The sequence below is a fragment of the Carya illinoinensis genome, chromosome 9 (genome assembly GCF_018687715.1).
Source record: "Carya illinoinensis cultivar Pawnee chromosome 9, C.illinoinensisPawnee_v1, whole genome shotgun sequence".
In the NCBI taxonomy this organism is placed as follows: Eukaryota; Viridiplantae; Streptophyta; class Magnoliopsida; order Fagales; family Juglandaceae; genus Carya; species Carya illinoinensis.
In genome coordinates this window covers 7633330-7651950 of record NC_056760.1, presented here as the reverse complement: position 1 = coordinate 7651950, position 18621 = coordinate 7633330, and the positions used below count along the sequence as shown (strand labels likewise).

The following is an 18621-nucleotide window of genomic DNA, read 5'->3' as shown; positions in this document are numbered from 1 at the left end:
TCAACAAAATTAAATAATTTCGAAAATCTAGACAAAAAAAAGATCAAAATTTTTCTTTCATCTTTTCCCGAAAGAACAAAAAATGATCAGTAGTTAAAAATGTATAAATAAAGGAGTTGTAAAAATAATACAAAAATAATAGAAAACATTTATTATAATAGAATAGATAAAGAATAGAGAATGAGATATAAGAGGTTTTGAAATAATGAGTAAAATTTAGGAAAACATTTTAGAAAATATGATTTTTAGCTCAAATTTGGGAAAAAAAATTGTTCATCTGGATGTGAATGCTCTTATAACTTAAGTAATAAGTTTTACTATTAAAAATTTACTTAATTTTTGGTAATTATATATTTAAAGCACTTCTAAACATGTTACATTTGTTTGAAAACAAATTTAAAAAGTATTTTATAATGTAAAAATGACGATTATTTGATTTTTTTTTAAATTATGACGATATTTTTGAAAGTATGAAAGTTGTAATTATCTAAAATTTGTATGGACATTTTCGTCCATTGATCCTTTTTTTTTTAATTCAAATTTTATTCTATATTAGCCGAAAAAATATATTTGATTTTCTTCAAACACGTTTTTTTAGCTTATTTGAGATTTATAGAATAAGGGCGAGTTTTACTCCTATTTGTTTAGATTGGGCAATTACTTAAGTTATCCAGGATCAAACCCAATTAAGTCAATAGTAATATCGATCGAATAATGTTATACACCATACTTTTATTATATTTTCATCTTATTAAGTAAGATGTAACATATTTATTATCATTAGATGATAAAAAAGTATATAATAAATGATCATTTAATGATGATAAATATACTATATTATATTTAATAAAATAATAATATAATAAATAGAATTTTTCATATACATACGACTCAAAAGCAAAGAAGGAATTAATCAAGAAGCTGACAGGAAAACTTACATTTATGTAGTAGTTGCTGCAAGCATTGGCCTGTAAGCCCAATTGGTTAGAGCACCGTGCATTGTGCATTATTTAATGTGAAGGTCACATCTGCTTTTATTCATTAATTTATTTTTTAAAAATTGTGTGAGCATGAATGATGAATAAATATTAATAATTTTTTAATAATCAAAATCTGAATTTAAATAATAGTCACTTAAAATATGCAGGCTAGAAATATATGCAAAACAATTCTTTTTCCAACCTAATACTTATAAAATGAATCAAGATTCTAATTTAAATAATAATCATTAAAAATATGTGACTTGAAAGGCATTTCCCTTCGATGATCGGTCAATGCCGGCTGCTTAGCCTTATTTTTTTTGTCATTTCGTCTGCAAAATGACACTTGTATCAATCGAAGAAAGGTGCCGTGCGAAGAAAAATGAAAATTGAATGATGCAACTTGACAAAGGCGATGATTCGCGGACGGACATATATATGACTCTACGAGTGTGACAAAAGAGATAATTCGCAGCATCACACATTAGTCAATTTGTGGCATAGTGATACTTTCCTGGTGTATACGAATAACTAAATAAGTAATCTTAAAAGGGTTTTTGACATTTTGTATCACTGGTCTAAAAGGGTGGCGATTTATGAATTATAAATAGTTAAAATGTCCCTTTCTTATTGTTTAATATCAGGGATTTTTTTCTTAATTATTGAAAATGGATGTGGTGGAATGATATAAATTATTACGTACAGTTATTTTTACGTATTTTTTATATATTTTATTGATAATATTAGTCAAAATAATTATTTTATATTAAAAAAATAATAAAATCAATCACATAAATAAAATAAATAAAAATTACATAAAAATAACTTTTAAAAGTGATTATGGGACATTCTTTCTTATTAATTAATCAGGTAGAGTTAGTCTGAAATGGGTCGGGAAAAGTACTCTCTGACTGTTAATTACCCCTTATTTGTTTTGGAATGTGAACTTAGAAAATAAATTTCATGGTAGGGCACTCGAGCCTTCAAATTAAAGTGAAGTTCCATTATTAGCAAAGCAAGACGAAGGTTCTAATTCTACGGACACCAATGTCCAACTATGTGTCGGTAGATCAAAACGTGTCCGTACATATTATAAAACCTGGTTTGGGGTTTGGTAGATAATCGTTACAAAATTTTTATATAAAATATAATAAATAATTTAATATTTTAAAATTTTAAAAAAATTAAAAATATTAAAAAAAATTAAATTTTAATAATATTTTATTTAATTTTTAACTTTTATCTCATCGTATCTCAACTGTATAACCAAATTAAGTAATTTGTTGAGTTGTATAGTTATAGAGTTTTAAGTTTTCTAGAGCACAGTATAAATTCTTAAAAAAATTAAAAAAAAATAATTAAATATGAGATTCGTATAAAATAAATTTTTTTTAATAATAAATATTTTTTTGTTAAAAAAAAGAGTAAATCAAGACTCAGGGTGGTGAATACTGACTATTATATATTATTTTTTATTATTATATACTACTATTTATTATTATTTAATATTTTATTATTATATTTTTATTAGTATTTATAATATATTTAAGATTATCTCAGTATTCAAACAGAATATTTCAAATGTTAGTGAAAAAAGTGAGTAGGTTGAGAGATAGGACGCGGGAGACGGTACCGTGTTGGGTTGGAAGAGAAAATAATGCATAGTCAAATAAAAGAGCTTACAAATTAATTTACGTTGAAAAATCAGTAAATATATTTTGTTAAGAACACTTGGCATTTAAAATAATTTAAAAGATGAGTCCCGACCCTTATTTTTTCACTATATATATATAACAACTTTTTCACTCTATATAATTTGTGAAAAAATAAAATTGAAGAGTGAAATCGACGACAGGAATATGGCAATGATGTGAAGGCATCTATTACTCTTTAAATCCTGGAAATGAGGAGTTGGCGGTGGAAGTTGGTGAGTCAGAGCAAGCATTCTTTTATTAACTGGAATAGACCATGTGAAAGATCTCATCCCATAAAGTAAAGAAGAAAACAAAAATAAAAACAAAAACAAACCATATTGCTTTATATAATCTAAAGCAACCAAGACCCGGCGATCAAAATAAATCCGCAACAAATTTCTTGAAAATTTCTAACCTTCAAATAGATTGTAAATGAAACAAACTTGTTAAAAATGTTTGAAAAAATTTATAAATAAAAAAAAAAAAAATCTTATGTTAATGATGTGTTTCGCATAGCGTTACGATCACTTGAGATAAGGAAGCTTGATGGTTTAGACTTTAGAGTGCTTGCTAGAAAACACATATGATACTTAAGTTAGTTTTAGCTCTAGATAGAGAGAGTAAGTGAGAAGACCCCCAAATTGTATCCATGTTAGGGCTTGTATACTTCCATCTTCCTGATGGGGTCGTTGTTCTTCTTGTACTTGGGTGTCTACTCCTACCTTGATGACATGTTGTTACATTTAATATTGGGGGCAAGATCTCCCGCTGGAATCACTTGTCAAAGCTCACTGTCAGTGCATTTAATGCGGTATAATACACCATCCTGGCTTGGGGTCGTGATACACACGCACCCGAAAATCCATTTACACGATTAAAACTGGATTTTCTCAATTTAAATAAAATGCACATGAATGCATCATGCAATGCACGCCTCAAGATGTAAAACATCCAACCAATCACAAAACAACAAAACCAAACAACTCCGTCCTCAATCCATCCGACCCCCGAACTCCTCTGATTCAGTCCGGAATCAACCAACCAGTCCAATAATTTATTGTAAGTGCAAAAAAATATATTTAAATCTAAAATAGAGTTTGGAAAATATTTACAGCATAGTTTTTGGTATCGTACCGTACCGGCCGGTACATTCCGTACCGGTCACCAGGCCGGTACAGGTAAGGTACCTGTTTCGTACCGGCCTGTATTTCGGCCTGTACCGGCCTGTACCGGCCGGTATTTCGGCCTTCATTTTTTTTTTTTTTCATTTTTTTAAGTTATAATCTTATTTTTTTACCCCAATTCATATTAGACTATTTATAATTTATATATACATATGTATTCATGTATAATTTATTCATATATAAATTATTATTTTGAAATATAATTTATATATATATATATTTATATATATAATTTATTTATATATCGACTATCCCGAAACGGTACACGAAACGGTACCGGTACCGAAATATTTCGTTCCAGTGCCTTGACCGGTACGCCATCCGGTACGGTATTCAAAACATTGATTTACAGTGCTATAAGGTATTTTTTGAAGGATCACGACATTGTAAACGGCAGATAAAAAGTAACGTAACTGTGTATTTTACACTGTGGTCGTGGGTTGTAAAATACCCACTTTCGAACGGGGACAAACCAAGACTTGAAATTGATAGGGAATGGGCTAGAGAGGTTTATGAAGCTATTGGAAGTGAGAGTTGGCCGTGGGTGGCGGCGCATGGTGGAAATCGACCAACTTTGAGGAGAAGAGGCCAAGGGAGAGTGAGAGCTATACACAACTCCGTTGGTCATGAAATTTCTTGGAGAAGGTCATGGTGATGAGAGGAACAAGATGGTGGTGGTGAAACCGAAACTCTAGCTATGGAGACCCATCGAAGAAAAAGAGAGTGTTAGGGGAAAAGAAAGATATGGGGAGGAAGCTCTTGATGTGGTGAATCCATTGGTGGTGCTTGGTGGCTGATTTGGCCGTGTATGATGGCTCAAAGAGGATAAAAAGGCTTGAAAACCTATTTGTTTGGAGGAGAAAAGAGAGAGATTGGGTGGCCGGTGTAGCACACCACCTGTGCAGTAGAGCTCGCCGGTGTGGGGGGGACATGCCGGAGGTGGAGGTGGGTCACGGCGGCTGGAGGTGGCTCCGGCTGGGTGGGCTAAAGGAACGGTCGGAGGGAGAGGGGGGTTCGGGTTGCACGGGCTGGGGGGGAAAGCAGGGGAGGAAAAAGAAGAAAAAAAAAAAAAGAAGAAAAAAAGAAAAAAGGATAAAAAAAAAAAGAGAAAAAAGAAAAAGGAAATAAAGAAAGTGAGATCCAATTATTACATCTTGAGTCAAGAAACTGATCCAACGAAAATAATTTTAAAAGCTATAAAACGATTAAAATAATTTAAATACCACATCAAGCTAAAATATAATAAATAACTAATAAAAACGACAACATAATTTTAAATCCAAAAACAAACTAAAATAAATCCAATTAAAATACAATAAATTAAAATAAAAGAACCAATATATTAATTACATTAAAATACTCATTCAGTGAAAATACACGTAAAAACAGGACATCATAATGTCCCTCTACCTTAAACTAATTTGCTCATTTTTCTCACAAATACATATACATGTGAACTTGTATTACATAATGATTTCCTACTTGTTTGTTAAATTATTAGTGGGACTTACCACAAAAAAAAAAAAAAAAGTTATTACTAGTGTGCATGTAGAAATGTAATTAAGTAAAATGGAGGGTGGGAGAGATAAAATATCTCGACCCAAGTAGACCGGTCGCAACCTATCAAAGGGCCCTCTTAAGAAGACAAATGAAGAGAGAGTGAGCGGAGAGAAAGATGGGACAATAGAAGAGAATATGTCAAGGAAAAGATGGAAAGAGAAAGGGAGAAAGCGAAAAGGATGAAAGAAGGTCAGACACGCAAGAGAAATGATGTCAATTCTCACCACTCCCTATAAACATGCAGAAAGGGGGCAGAGGATAAGAGAAAGAAGCCAGACGACTTCAGGGGGGTTTTTTCCAGATTTCAACTCCTTCAGCTTTTTCAACCTCGCGACAAGGACTCTGGCAAAGGGATCTCCACCAAAAGATAGAGTTTGGATCTCTATTATACTGTGAGGATGAGAGATCATGAAAAACTGTAAACAAGCATAGTATAGTAGATCATCCTCTCTCCAAAACCCATGGATGTAGGCTTTACATCAAACCACGTAAATCTGTAAGTCACCGTCTCTTTATTTATTCAACATTTATTTACTGCTCACCACCTTGTATGTAAGCACCGATGTCGTATAGTCGCACCAGACCACCGTCAGGAGCTTCACATTATACTGAATTAGGCCTGAAGAACCTTGGCGGGTTAGGAATAGACATTTTTCCCCTTCCGACTTGTTGCGTTATTTTAAAGCGTTAATAAAGAGGTTTTGTCTTTTACACTATTTCTATTTGTTTTAGAACCAATACCTAACATGCATGCATGTGTGCACGAAAATAATAGATAGTAACTAAATAGTAATACTCACATTTTATGTTGAGAGTCTCAAACGAAAAAATGAAGTATCCTTGTTTATGGATAACATCTAACGTCTTTAGAGCACTCACATACGCACACTATATGCATTTTACAAATATAATTATTACGAGTTTGATATATTCGTGAACGTGTCTTGTTTCTAACCTAAAATGCGAGGGAATAGCTCGATCCATGTAATTAAAACATGTTAATTTAAAATTGACGGAAAAGTTAATATAACGTGCAGTAGAAAAACTATAAGAAAATATATTTGGGTCAAGAGATATAATATGAAAGAAAAATATTATCATACAATTTTACTTATATAAGCATACATACTAATATGATATGATAGCTATTAAAAATGATAAAAAATCATAAATTAAATTAAAAAATACTGATAAATAATCAAGTTGTAAATCGAATTGAAAACTTTGACAGATTGTCGGGCCGAAGACAGGTAGAAGTACGTAATCCTATTAAATATATATTTATATATATACATATATGTATGTATATATATGTAATATGGTTTGATAATCAATATTATTTTGTTCAGATATATTATTAGATATTATTAGAGTAATGTTATTAATCATTTTAATTTTCATCACCATCTCATTATTTCATTAAATGACATTAGATAATTAGAATATTTATTATATTTACTTATAAATTTATTGTTTCATGTCACATTATAAAATAATAATAAAAATTATAAATAAATTTTTTTTATTATTAATAGAGTTTTGCTATTCATAAATCTTACATATTACATGTCACACTTTCTTTTATTCTTTATTTTAAAATTTTTTTATTTTATTTTTTTGAAATATTTAAATTTTTTTTTTATTATCTATATATTATATATTTGATAAGAGAAAAAAATAAAAAATAAATAAAAATAATGGTGTATAATATATAAGATTTGTGAATAAAATTTTTCTTATTAATATGAGAATGTGGCGTAGCCCACAAGGCCCACCAACACCGGTGCCAGCACAGCACCGTCAGCCACAAAGGAGGATTAGGTAGAAGATAGCATGCGAGTCAAAAACAACGCACACAGCCCTTGACTCCTCCTTTTCCTCTTTTATTACTAGTATAATAATATCAAATTGCCCTTAGGTTTCAACAACAACAAACTAGTTCGTGGTTATGGAGTAAACTCGACGAGGATGAAAACGACATTTCACTCTTTCCCCTTTTCTCGTTACCCCAACCAGTGACTGTCTGTCGTGCCGTTCCTTGCTCAGAAGATCCCCCAAAAAAAAAAACATAATAAAAATTAAAAACATATATAAAAAACACGTGGTACCACGTCTTTGAAATGAAGTCACCTATGACCTCATTAAGAGGGCCATGTCATCACCCGGAATACCTTATCCGCGCGTTCCCGAGACGCTCTGCCACGTGGCAAGATCGTGAAGTTGGGGGCACCCACCATGCGGGTACCGTCCCTGCCCCTGCTAGTAGGCACGTGCCGGGACTATCTGGAATTTATTTTCTAATTTTTTGGTTACGTAGACACGAGGCACATGTGAGTCTTTGCATTGTGCTATTCAAATGGATTTTTCTTTTCTTTTCTTTTATTTAAGTATGTACTATGCGGTTGAGATGGGGCCCGGGGGAGCCGTTTACCTATGCGAGCTGGACACGCAAAGCAGGACCCGGTTCTGTCTAACGTCTTGTTTTGATACGTGGCAGTACATGCGAGCGACATGTCAGCGAATGCATTGGGTTGGAGTGAGTAAGAGCGCGTGAGGGAACGACTCAACAATGCCAGTTGGCATTACTGGGTAGTCCACTGGTCGACCTTATCCTCTTCCTTTTTATGAAAAAAAATATTAATGATATTTATTAATTTGCTTTCTTTTTCTTCCAAAAGGAAGAGGCATTGTATATTGTAGAGAGAGAGAGAGAGGGAGAGATAGGAAGGTGACTTGGGGATAGACAGAGGACCAAACCAAAACCGAAAGAAACCCTAGATTTCTTGCTGCGGAAAGAATATAGATTCCTTTCGTTGTTTCGATTCTCAGATCCGAGCTTGCCTGAAGGACAGTAAAGATCTTATTCTAGGAGATTTGGTAAGTATAGAATAGTTTCGTTTTATCTTATTCTTCTTCTTCTTCTTCTTCCTTTTTATTTTATTTTATTTGTATTTGATGGTATAATTTGAGATTGGTTAGCCTCTTCTACTCACGTGTTTGTATGGATTTTATCATTCGGATTATGAATATGCGAGTTTTAGTGAGCAGGAATTGTGTACGCGGATCTTTATCCATATTTGAATGTCAGTGACTCATCCGCGTTAATTCTTGATTATGAAGAACCTGCTTTACTTTTTACTTTTTACGTGAAAACTAATCTTAATGATGCTATTTATATTATACTCATTACAGATCGTGCCCAGTTATAGTAATTTCGGGACAGAAGCAATCGTAGGTTTGGTGTATAATATTGAGGTCTTGTGAAAGATTTTGGATTGGGAGTATATACCATTGAAGCCGTTAAAAATGATGTCCAGATCGTATACCAATCTTTTAGATCTAGCTTCCGGAAACTTTCCCGTCATGGGCCGTGAAAAAAAGCGCCTTCCACGCGTAATGACCGTTCCGGGGGTCATTTCTGAACTTGATGATGACCAGGCCAATAGTGTAACATCAGACGTTCCATCCTCCGTCGTTCAGGATCGTATCATTATTGTTGCTAATCAGCTCCCTGTGAAAGCTAGGCGCAGACCTGATAATAAAGGCTGGAGTTTTAGCTGGGATGAGGATTCGTTGTTATTACAGCTGAAGGATGGTTTACCTGAAGATATGGAGGTATTGTATGTAGGGTCTTTGAGGGTTGATGTTGATTCCAGTGAGCAAGATGATGTGTCACAGCTTTTGTTGGATAGGTTTAAGTGCGTCCCTGCTTTTCTACCGCCCGATATTTTATCAAAGTTTTATCATGGCTTTTGTAAACAGCATTTATGGCCGCTTTTTCATTACATGCTTCCCTTCTCGGCAAATCACGGTGGACGATTTGACCGGTCTTTATGGGAGGCATATGTGGCAGCAAATAAGATTTTCTCACAAAGGGTGATAGAGATTATAAACCCAGAGGATGACTATGTTTGGATTCATGATTACCATTTGATGGTACTGCCTACCTTCTTGAGGAGGAGGTTCAATAGACTACGGATGGGGTTTTTTCTCCACAGCCCATTTCCTTCATCAGAGATATATAGGACCTTGCCAGTAAGGGAAGAGATCCTCAAGGCACTTTTGAATTCAGATCTTATTGGTTTCCACACGTTTGATTATGCTCGGCATTTCCTGTCTTGTTGTAGCCGAATGTTGGGTTTGGAGTATCAGTCAAAAAGGGGTTATATTGGATTGGAATATTATGGGAGGACTGTGGGGATAAAAATCATGCCAGTTGGGATTCACATGGGGCAGACTGAATCTGTTTTGAGACTCGCAGATAAGGATTGGAGGGTGGGGGAGCTAAAACAACAGTTTGAAGGAAAAACTGTGCTTCTCGGGGTTGATGATATGGACATCTTTAAAGGCGTCGATTTGAAATTGTTGGCAATGGAACAGATGTTGAAGCAGCACCCAAAGTGGCAAGGAAAGGCAGTTTTGGTACAGATTGCAAACCCTGCTAGGGGAAGAGGGAAAGATCTTGAGGAAATACAGGCTGAAATACAGGCAAGCTTCAAGAGGATTAACAAAACTTTTGGCCAACCCGGTTATGAACCAATTGTTTTCATAGATAGACCAGTTACTCTTAGTGAACGAGCAGCATATTACACCATTGCTGAGTGTGTTGTGGTCACTGCTGTGAGGGATGGGATGAATCTTACTCCTTATGAGTACATTGTTTGCAGGCAGGGTGTTTCTGGGTCTGAGTCGAGTTCAGAATTTAATGGGCCCACGAAGAGTATGCTAGTAGTATCTGAGTTCATTGGGTGTTCACCTTCACTGAGTGGTGCAATTCGGGTAAACCCGTGGAACATTGAAGCAACTGCTGAGGCAATGAATGAGGCAATTTCAATGTCTGATTCTGAGAAGCATTTGCGGCATGAGAAGCATTACAGGTATGTTAGCACGCATGATGTGGCATACTGGTCGAGGAGCTTTTTCCAAGATATGGAAAGAACTTGCAAGGACCACTTCAGAAGACGCTGTTGGGGAATTGGTTTGAGCTTTGGTTTCAGGGTTGTGGCACTGGATCCGAATTTCAGAAAGTTGTCTATTGATGCCATTGTATCTGCTTATTTGAGGTCTCGAAATAGGGCTATACTCTTGGATTATGATGGCACTGTAATGCCCCAAACTTCCATTAACAAGACCCCAAGTCAAGAGGTTATATCAATCATAAACATGCTTTGCAGTGATGTTAAAAACATAGTGTTTGTTGTCAGTGGAAGAAGCAGGGATAGTTTAGGCAAGTGGTTTTCTCCTTGCTCTAAACTTGGAATTGCTGCTGAGCACGGTTACTTCAAGAGGTATGCTATTTTTTACTTTTTCTATGTGTTAGCACCTGTTTTCTGTTTCCTAATGGCTAATTTGAATTATATCTTAGGTGGCCTGCAGAAGACGAGTGGGAAACCTGTGGACAGAATAATGATTTTGGGTGGATACAGATAGCCGAGCCTGTTATGAAATTGTATACTGAATCAACTGATGGTTCTTATATTGAAACCAAGGAAAGCGCCTTGGTTTGGCACCATCGGGATGCTGACCCTGGTTTTGGATCTGGCCAGGCTAAGGAGTTGTTAGATCATCTAGAGAGTGTGCTGGCAAATGAACCTGTTTCTGTCAAAAGTGGTCAGTTCATTGTGGAAGTGAAGCCTCAGGTAGGCCTCTCTGAATTCTATAGTCTTGGTTCTTTGGACGTCCTATGTGAATGTAGGTCCCTGTCAATCATCATATCTTATGATCTAATTGCCATGATTTCTCTATCATCAAACTGACCAAATTGTTAGGAGTTTATGTGAACTGATTTAACTCGTATGATGCTTTAAAACCACGTCTGTTATTTGTTATGACTGCTGGTAGAATAAACTTAATAAAAACCATGTTCTTCCAGCCCTAAAAAGAAATGAAAAATTCAACTCATCATCCCTACATCACACACTACACATGAATTTTTTATTTTTTCCCTTACCAAATGTGTGGTATATGAATGATGAGTAGAAGAACTTAATTAGTTTAGTAGGAATAAAACAAAAACAATTTAAAAATAAAAAATAAAAATGTGTGGTGTGTGGTGTAAGATGCATTTATGGGCCAATGCCTTCATTTCCCCATTTGACTCAATTTTTTACACTTTATGATTATGTGAACATTATGATGAAAGAAGTAAGAACAACTGAATCGCATTATTCAAATAATGCGACACAAGGCCGTATATGCCTGCATATGTGCATCATTTGTGAGGAAATTGAAACCCACTTGGAGTAAGATGTGTTAGATTTGGTTGAGAAGCCTTATCTTCTCTAACACATTGAAGACGAGTTGTTTTATGTTGGCATGATGGACAAGCATTAAAGCATAGCATTTAGCATTTTACCCTTAGATCTTATGCACCAAGTTAGCAAAGTGCAACTATTGTTGGTTCCTTTAAATTAAAGTTGGGTATCCATGTAAGTCAGACTTCTGGGCCCAAAAGGATTAAGGACACTGGACTTCCACACAACGAGGTGCTTTTACTTTGGTTTAGAGGGTGTTTCTACTTGCAGCTTAACCTCAAAGAATGGGTCTTTGAAATTTACATGGCAAACCTGCACCAGTGGCATGTCAATTTAGCTTGCAATTACCAGCGTGTTACTGAACATAACTTCAATAATCACATATTTTCATTGCCTATTTCATTCGTATTAATAAAACTGTCTTTCTTACTTATCAAAAAGAAAATCTCATATTTTCATTTTTTCAAGACTGATTATTTGCTTGTGGATTGGTTGTGTGTCGGATTATATGGATGCGGACAATAATAGCCAGTAGTTATCTAGAAGTGGGTATAAGCTTTCTGTAGACACAAGTAAACAAATGAAGCAATAGAATCTGTCTTTATTTGATGCCACGAGAATGCGATTGATATTTCCCTGGATTGTTATGTTAACCTAGCTGCAATCATTGTGAAACCTTCGTAATTATTTGGCTTGAATCAAGTTCTTGACGCAAATGATGAGATAAAGCACTTTTACATTTAGCTATGGTTACGCAGATGTTTATTCACTAACTTGCTATGTCTTCATGTATTTCTCGAAATTACCTTGCTAAGTGGTGAAGGCCTTGGTCTTGGGGTCTTATTCCCTTCAAGGTCCAAGGTTCAACACCTCATGGGTGCAAACAATCATTTGGGGCCACACCCCCTGGTGAAAAGCCAGCGATTTAACCAATTCCGTGTAGGGAAACTTCCGAGGGTGCGGTGCACGGGACCAGGGTTTATTCTGCAGGGTGGGTCCAAAGGGCCCTACCTTGGAGAGGTTCCCTGACATAAAAAAAAAAAAATGATTGTGGTTTTAGATATATTTTCCTTCATTATGGTTCCCTCTAGACTTCTTGTACCACTTTTGGTTCTTTTATTATTTCTCCTTTCTTGCTATGTAATGGAGCTTATATTGCTCAGAAAACGTGATATTTGAATCTGACCTATGCTGTGTCCTTTAGGGAGTCAGTAAAGGCGTGGTTGCAGAAAAGATCTTTGCAGCAATGGCGAATCACGGAAAGCAGGCTGATTTTGTACTGTGTATTGGCGATGACCGATCTGATGAGGACATGTTTGAGATCATTGGCAATGCAATGAATAGTGGTGTCCTCTCTTCTAATACATCAGTTTTTGCATGCACTGTTGGACAGAAGCCAAGTAAAGCCAAGTACTATTTGGATGACACGACAGAGGTCATAAACATGCTTGAAGCTCTTGCAGAGGTTTCAGACTCTATACCCTCCCCCACAGATGAAGGTGGAAGCTCCCCTTGAAATCTTCCTTGCCTTTTCTGACTCCAGGGTCTTCTGCTTTAAGCCAATGGTGTAAAGATAACAAGCTGGCCTGGGATTGAAGTTGACGATGACTCTCATCTCTGTTTGAAGTAACTTGGTGGGAGAAATCTTATAAATGATCTTTTCTGATCGGTCGGTGGCCATATACGATTTTTTTTTTTTTGTGGCGAACAATGGAGCAGCAGTCCGGATTGCGTGGTTTTTACTTTGGAAAGCAGGATTCTTTTGCATAAGAAGCTAAGACATCTGAAGGATTGGCGGGACCTACCATATCGATTCTGGAAAACTGACTGGAGTTGAAAGAAAAGCCAAAATTCCAAAATAATCGTTGCATCACATACACAAAGGCTGCTCAGCCGGCCTAATGCAAATATCAAACTGACCAATGCCGTTCTTGTGCATCTCACTTGAAATCCTACCAGGGATAATTTGTTAATGTTGGGAAAGATGTTCAGGTGGGGTAACAGAAACAGGTTTCAGCTGGTGTTGTAGACGACGCCTCATTAGATGAAACAGTGCACTCTAGTATCTTCTTTTAGTTCCCCCCCCCCTCTTTAAATTTTTGAGTGGATTTTCTTGTGCAATTGTTACTCCGATATATTTTATTTTTTGGTGTATTCTGTAAATTTTATAGCAAAATATTAGTTTTATATCCTCTATTTCCAATGTCGTATTTTACCAGGACCGCGTAAAAAACCCACGTTTTTACGGTCATCTCTTTGTGCTGGACGAAGTGGAGCAATAAGATAATGCAGAAGAGAGGAACTCCTTGCATCCATATAGAAGTAGTGTGTATTAGTTTCATCTTTCGAATGCTTTCTCGGCATGGAAACTTTGCAGCAGAAGCTTAAAGATTTCTAGATTGGATTTTGAGGTCTTTTTACTTTCAATCTTCCGAGTAGAAAATCGTGTCAGTCTATCTTGATTAGTTGATCTATTGTGGTATATAAAGTTCAACATGACTTGGAAAACATACAAGAATATATATATATATATATATATAGTTATTTTATTTTCAAACTGGTATAAAACATACTATCCATGTAATTAAAATGGTGAGATTAGATTTGAAATATTTAAATTTTAAAATTTATCTTTTAAATTAAATTATATCATTTAATCACTTTAGTGCTTCACAAACCGGCTTGAGAATATAAATTTTCATATATTTTAGTAAAAAAGGAATTGATCATAGGAACTATATTATGGTTGAGGGCAATTATTAGGTGAATTAAATCATTGGGAAATATTTATTCACAGAGAGTTGGTGAGACCATATTCCAAAACTAAACCGTGCTTGTATTCAAACGACTTCTCATATTCACTGAAGAGTGACAGACACACAGGATTGAAAACTGGCCCTACCTATAAACAAAAAATGGGGCTTGGCTGGCACTAAGTTGAAAACCACAACATTGGAAGCGCCTTTATTTCTCAATCTTGATTGAGAACTTTGACAGAACTTAAGGGGTGCAGCATTTATTTCTCAATATCATGGTCCTTCTCTACGACCGACAAGGTGTGTCCTGATGGGTCTGCAAACTCGAATGGTTGTTTGTTGGATCTTGGGTGTACCAAGGTCGACGAGGATGTCATGCTTGTCTCATTTAAAGTTCAAAACTTGCTTATTTATTTATTTATCCCCATGTGCACTTCTGACTAATCGACTATGGTTTGCAGATGCTGTTTGGGCAATACTTACTCCATGCATGCATGCATGCATGCTGCTATAAAATGTTTAGATGCTATATATATGCTATCAATGCCACCTGTTTTGGTTTGCTTAACTAAGGGTGTCACTACTGAATCCTAAGAAAATGAAAGCAGCCAAATGCAGCAAAACGACTCATCTTTTTCTCGGTTTCAGTGGCCCACTTTTTTGACATTTCGAATTTGGTTGCTATTGTCAATGAGTTCAGTTGAACGGAGGAGAGAAGGAAATACGTGTTGGAGGAATTTGTTGCAATTGTACTGCTGGGAGCCTGGGCTGGTGGGCGCACTCGCTCGGAGATTAGATATATAGTTTAAACTGCTTCGGGCATGTGACACAAGATAGAGCTAGCCCGTGAACCACGCTCAGGCTCAGGTTCAGGTTCCAGTCCTACCGTCACTTCGCAGAACGAAATATGGCATTATCTGGCAGTATAAAGGTTGTCTTTTTTTAGCGATTGAAATATTATTAACAATTTTACGAAGAAATTATATAAAAATAATGTTATAAATTGATGTGTTTTTATCTTATCCATTATATCTAATTTATAATAAAAATAATTTTATAATCTAACAAATCATATCAAATCATATCAATTTTTTAGATTATTTTTATATAATCTTTTTCTGTCTATAAAAAATACAATTTGAAGCAGATTTGGAAGTTAATGTCATGGCCAGGGTTGGCGAATGCGTTTTTGCAAAGCTCTATCGGATAGAGTCATAGAGATTGATTAATTGACCACATACTAAACCTACAAATACTAAAAAACTAATTCTATTTTTATTTTTTATTAATTTTATAAAATTATATTTTATTTAATTTTTATCTTAATTCATTTTATTTCAATTCATTATCCAAACCTCAATTTACTTTTCATTGACAAGATTTATTTTATACTTATTGATGATACAGTTATCGGCGTAATCCAACTTCCAAGCCCAACCTCCCATTTTACGAGACATCTCTTGACCTTTGATCGGGTCGGATTGCGTCTCTCTTCCGCGCCTTATGACTTGGTTGGCCTTCCGAAGACAAGGCTTTTTTAATGAAAAAATATAGTTATAAGTATAACTATATATTAATCTGTATATTATTAATTAAAAAATAAATTTTATTAAAAATAATATTAATTTAAATTTTAAATATGAATAAATCAATATTAATATACAGATTAATACACGACTGTATTTATACGTAGCAAATTTTCTTTTTTAAAAGAAACTCAGGACTTGGGTCAAATTTTTAAAGCCAATTTTCTTATCTAACATCTAACATAAAACTGGTGTTAAAACATTTACTTATATATTCAATATTATTCAAAAAAAAAGTTAGTGTTAACAATATGCTATTATAATCACATGTATATATGGCCATATAAATTGTTGCCTGCCATTTGTTAAAAAAAAAATAAAAAAGAGAAGAAGTAGATTTCGTTAAAAAAGAATAATTTTTTTACGCTTTTTCAAGATTAAGATCTATTTTTTTTTACAAAAATTTAGCTATTTAAGGTTTATACAAATCATTAAAACATTTCTCATACCAATAATATACAACATATGGTATGGATTAAAAATTCCGTTACATAGAAGTAGCAGACTAACTTTCCCAAATATGATACCGGAGCGTGTGAAAAAAAAAGCGCGTTGGTATTTAAAATGTCACATGCAATATAGAACTTTAGCGACTAGCCGGCGTAGGAGTAGCCGGAGACAAATAAACCTGACTTTGTATTACGGTTTTTCCAATCTTGAACCCCGGCACGACTGTGAAACCCACGCTGAACTCGCCACCGCCATTGCCACCGGTGATTTCACCGGAGCAGAACGACGCTTCCTCTGCCACGCATTCCATGTACACCTCAGAAAACCTACAGTTCTTCCTTACCTGAAAAATGCTTACCTCTTCATCGAACGAGAATGCCAAGCAATGTAAAAGCCACACGCGCTTCGCCATCTCAGCAAACGCTACGAAGAAAGAGGAGTCAGGGACGCCCCCGGATTTAACGAGCTTTCGCTGATTCAAGTTACCGAAGAGAGAGCACTCCATTTTCGCATGTACTAGGTGAAGGTACTTGGCCCTTGTGAACTTTGCAAACGACGAGTTCGGATTATGGGAAAGAAAATGCCTCGGATTTACGTTTGTGAGCTTCTTGAACTTGTCGAAGAAGAGGCAATTGCGGTGTGTTTCAAGAGGAGGTTGTCGTTGGGAGTGATCACTTGGTTGGAACTGAGGGCGATTGAACCCCTCAAACATGGTTATGTTTACGAAGGATTCGAAAGCGAAGAACCGGTGGCTTGGGTTTGTAAAAACCGCGTCAGGTTCGATGAACTTGACGGCCACGTCAAGATCCCAGTGCACCGAATCCATTTCACGTATCATTAATTTCACGAAACTGCGAATGGATCGTAGGGTGTAGTGAAGAAATTGGACAAAATGGGTCACACTGAGCACCGTAAGTCGAAGATTATCGAACATGGACAGAGACCCACTTGAGTTTAACCTCTTATATAAGCACTTGTTAAGTGAATTGGAGTTGTCGAGCTGGTTCTGAAGCGAAGTGATGTTGGAGTCTTTGAGGTCAGCCTCAGTCTCGAGCTTCTTGATGGTGATCTCGTAGGTCTTCATCGACCCCTGCTGCTCCTGAATCTCCGCGAGCATGAGCGTGACTTGGGGTGAAAGATCGAGTTCTTTTCTCAAGAAGCTGCGCTTCAGCTCGGAAATTGCTTTGAGCTCGTCCACCACGGCCTGGTCCGCGACCTGAATAGCGTCGCTGTTGTAAGGGTTCTGTGCCATTTGGAGCTCAGCATAAGCAGCTTTGATCGAAGTAATGCCCGCGAAAAGCTTCGCCACCAAAGCTTCCAGCACTGCTCTCTGCTGCCGGCCTCTCGCATCAATATCATTCTTGTCGAACTGCTGGGAGTTTCTATCAGTGAAAAAATCCTCCTTGACGTTGCATTGCGATGTGAGCATGCAAATCCCATTGTTTGAAGTGATTCTTGTTGCGGTCCGGAGGTTGATAACCTTTTGGAAAGTGCGCGCTAACTTGTTCTTGCTGTTCAAGGCTGATTTGGGTGTCAGTGTATCCATCTTAGAAGAAAGTAGAACAGAGTCGTGTTTTTGGGCATGAAATTGTGAGTTAAGTATGTTGAAAAAGAGGACAGGGGAGTCTCGATTAGCGAAGGAAATTCAAAAAGAAGGGGTTCGGTCGAGGGCGAAAAGTTCTTGGAAGATAGTTGTGGAGAGATTTCTACGTTGAAAGTAGTGACAAAATTTTGACTATAGTGCAGCCGGAGATGAGATGGAGATGGAGAAAAGTAGGATTTAAAGCGCGGGAAGGCTTTTATGTTACTGCGCAGATAAGTATTACTGTTCTTACAGCACTTTTTTTTCATCCAAAGTTCTATTACTATAGAGATTTATGATTTAATTTAGATAATTATCTATTTTATATCACCTCATTTAGCTATTAAATAAAGAAATTTTTTTTAAGAAAATATTTAGATTGTGCAATAAAAACAAAAAAATCGCCTCACCGCATTAGAAGGCGAAAATGGATGTTTGGTTGTGGAATTAATTTTGGGTGGGTGAAGCTATTGGTATGCAGAGGGATAATGATTGTGGGTCCTGCGGCCTGCCTCTGTAAGGTGATTGATAGCTCACTGCCTCACTATCCAGTAGTGGACCCTGCCTTCTACAGT

At 35.8% G+C, this 18621-nt stretch overlaps 2 protein-coding genes across 2 annotated transcripts; one reads left to right on the top strand and one right to left on the bottom strand.

The window, feature by feature from the left end:
- Window positions 1-8088: 8088 nt before the first annotated feature.
- On the top strand, window positions 8089-13868 carry LOC122275258 (probable alpha,alpha-trehalose-phosphate synthase [UDP-forming] 7). The gene is made up of 4 exons (XM_043084236.1): window positions 8089-8295; window positions 8611-10706; window positions 10784-11057; window positions 12877-13868. Exons 2-4 carry the CDS (start codon window positions 8725-8727, stop codon window positions 13186-13188), a joined length of 2568 nt encoding a protein of 855 aa, XP_042940170.1. The 5' UTR covers window positions 8089-8295; window positions 8611-8724; the 3' UTR covers window positions 13189-13868.
- A 2680-nt stretch (window positions 13869-16548) lies between these two features.
- Window positions 16549-18252, bottom strand: LOC122275259 (protein GRAVITROPIC IN THE LIGHT 1-like). The gene has a single exon (XM_043084237.1). The coding sequence runs from the start codon at window positions 18008-18010 to the stop codon at window positions 16601-16603; it is 1410 nt and encodes a 469-aa protein (XP_042940171.1). The 5' UTR covers window positions 18011-18252; the 3' UTR covers window positions 16549-16600.
- Window positions 18253-18621: the final 369 nt, after the last annotated feature.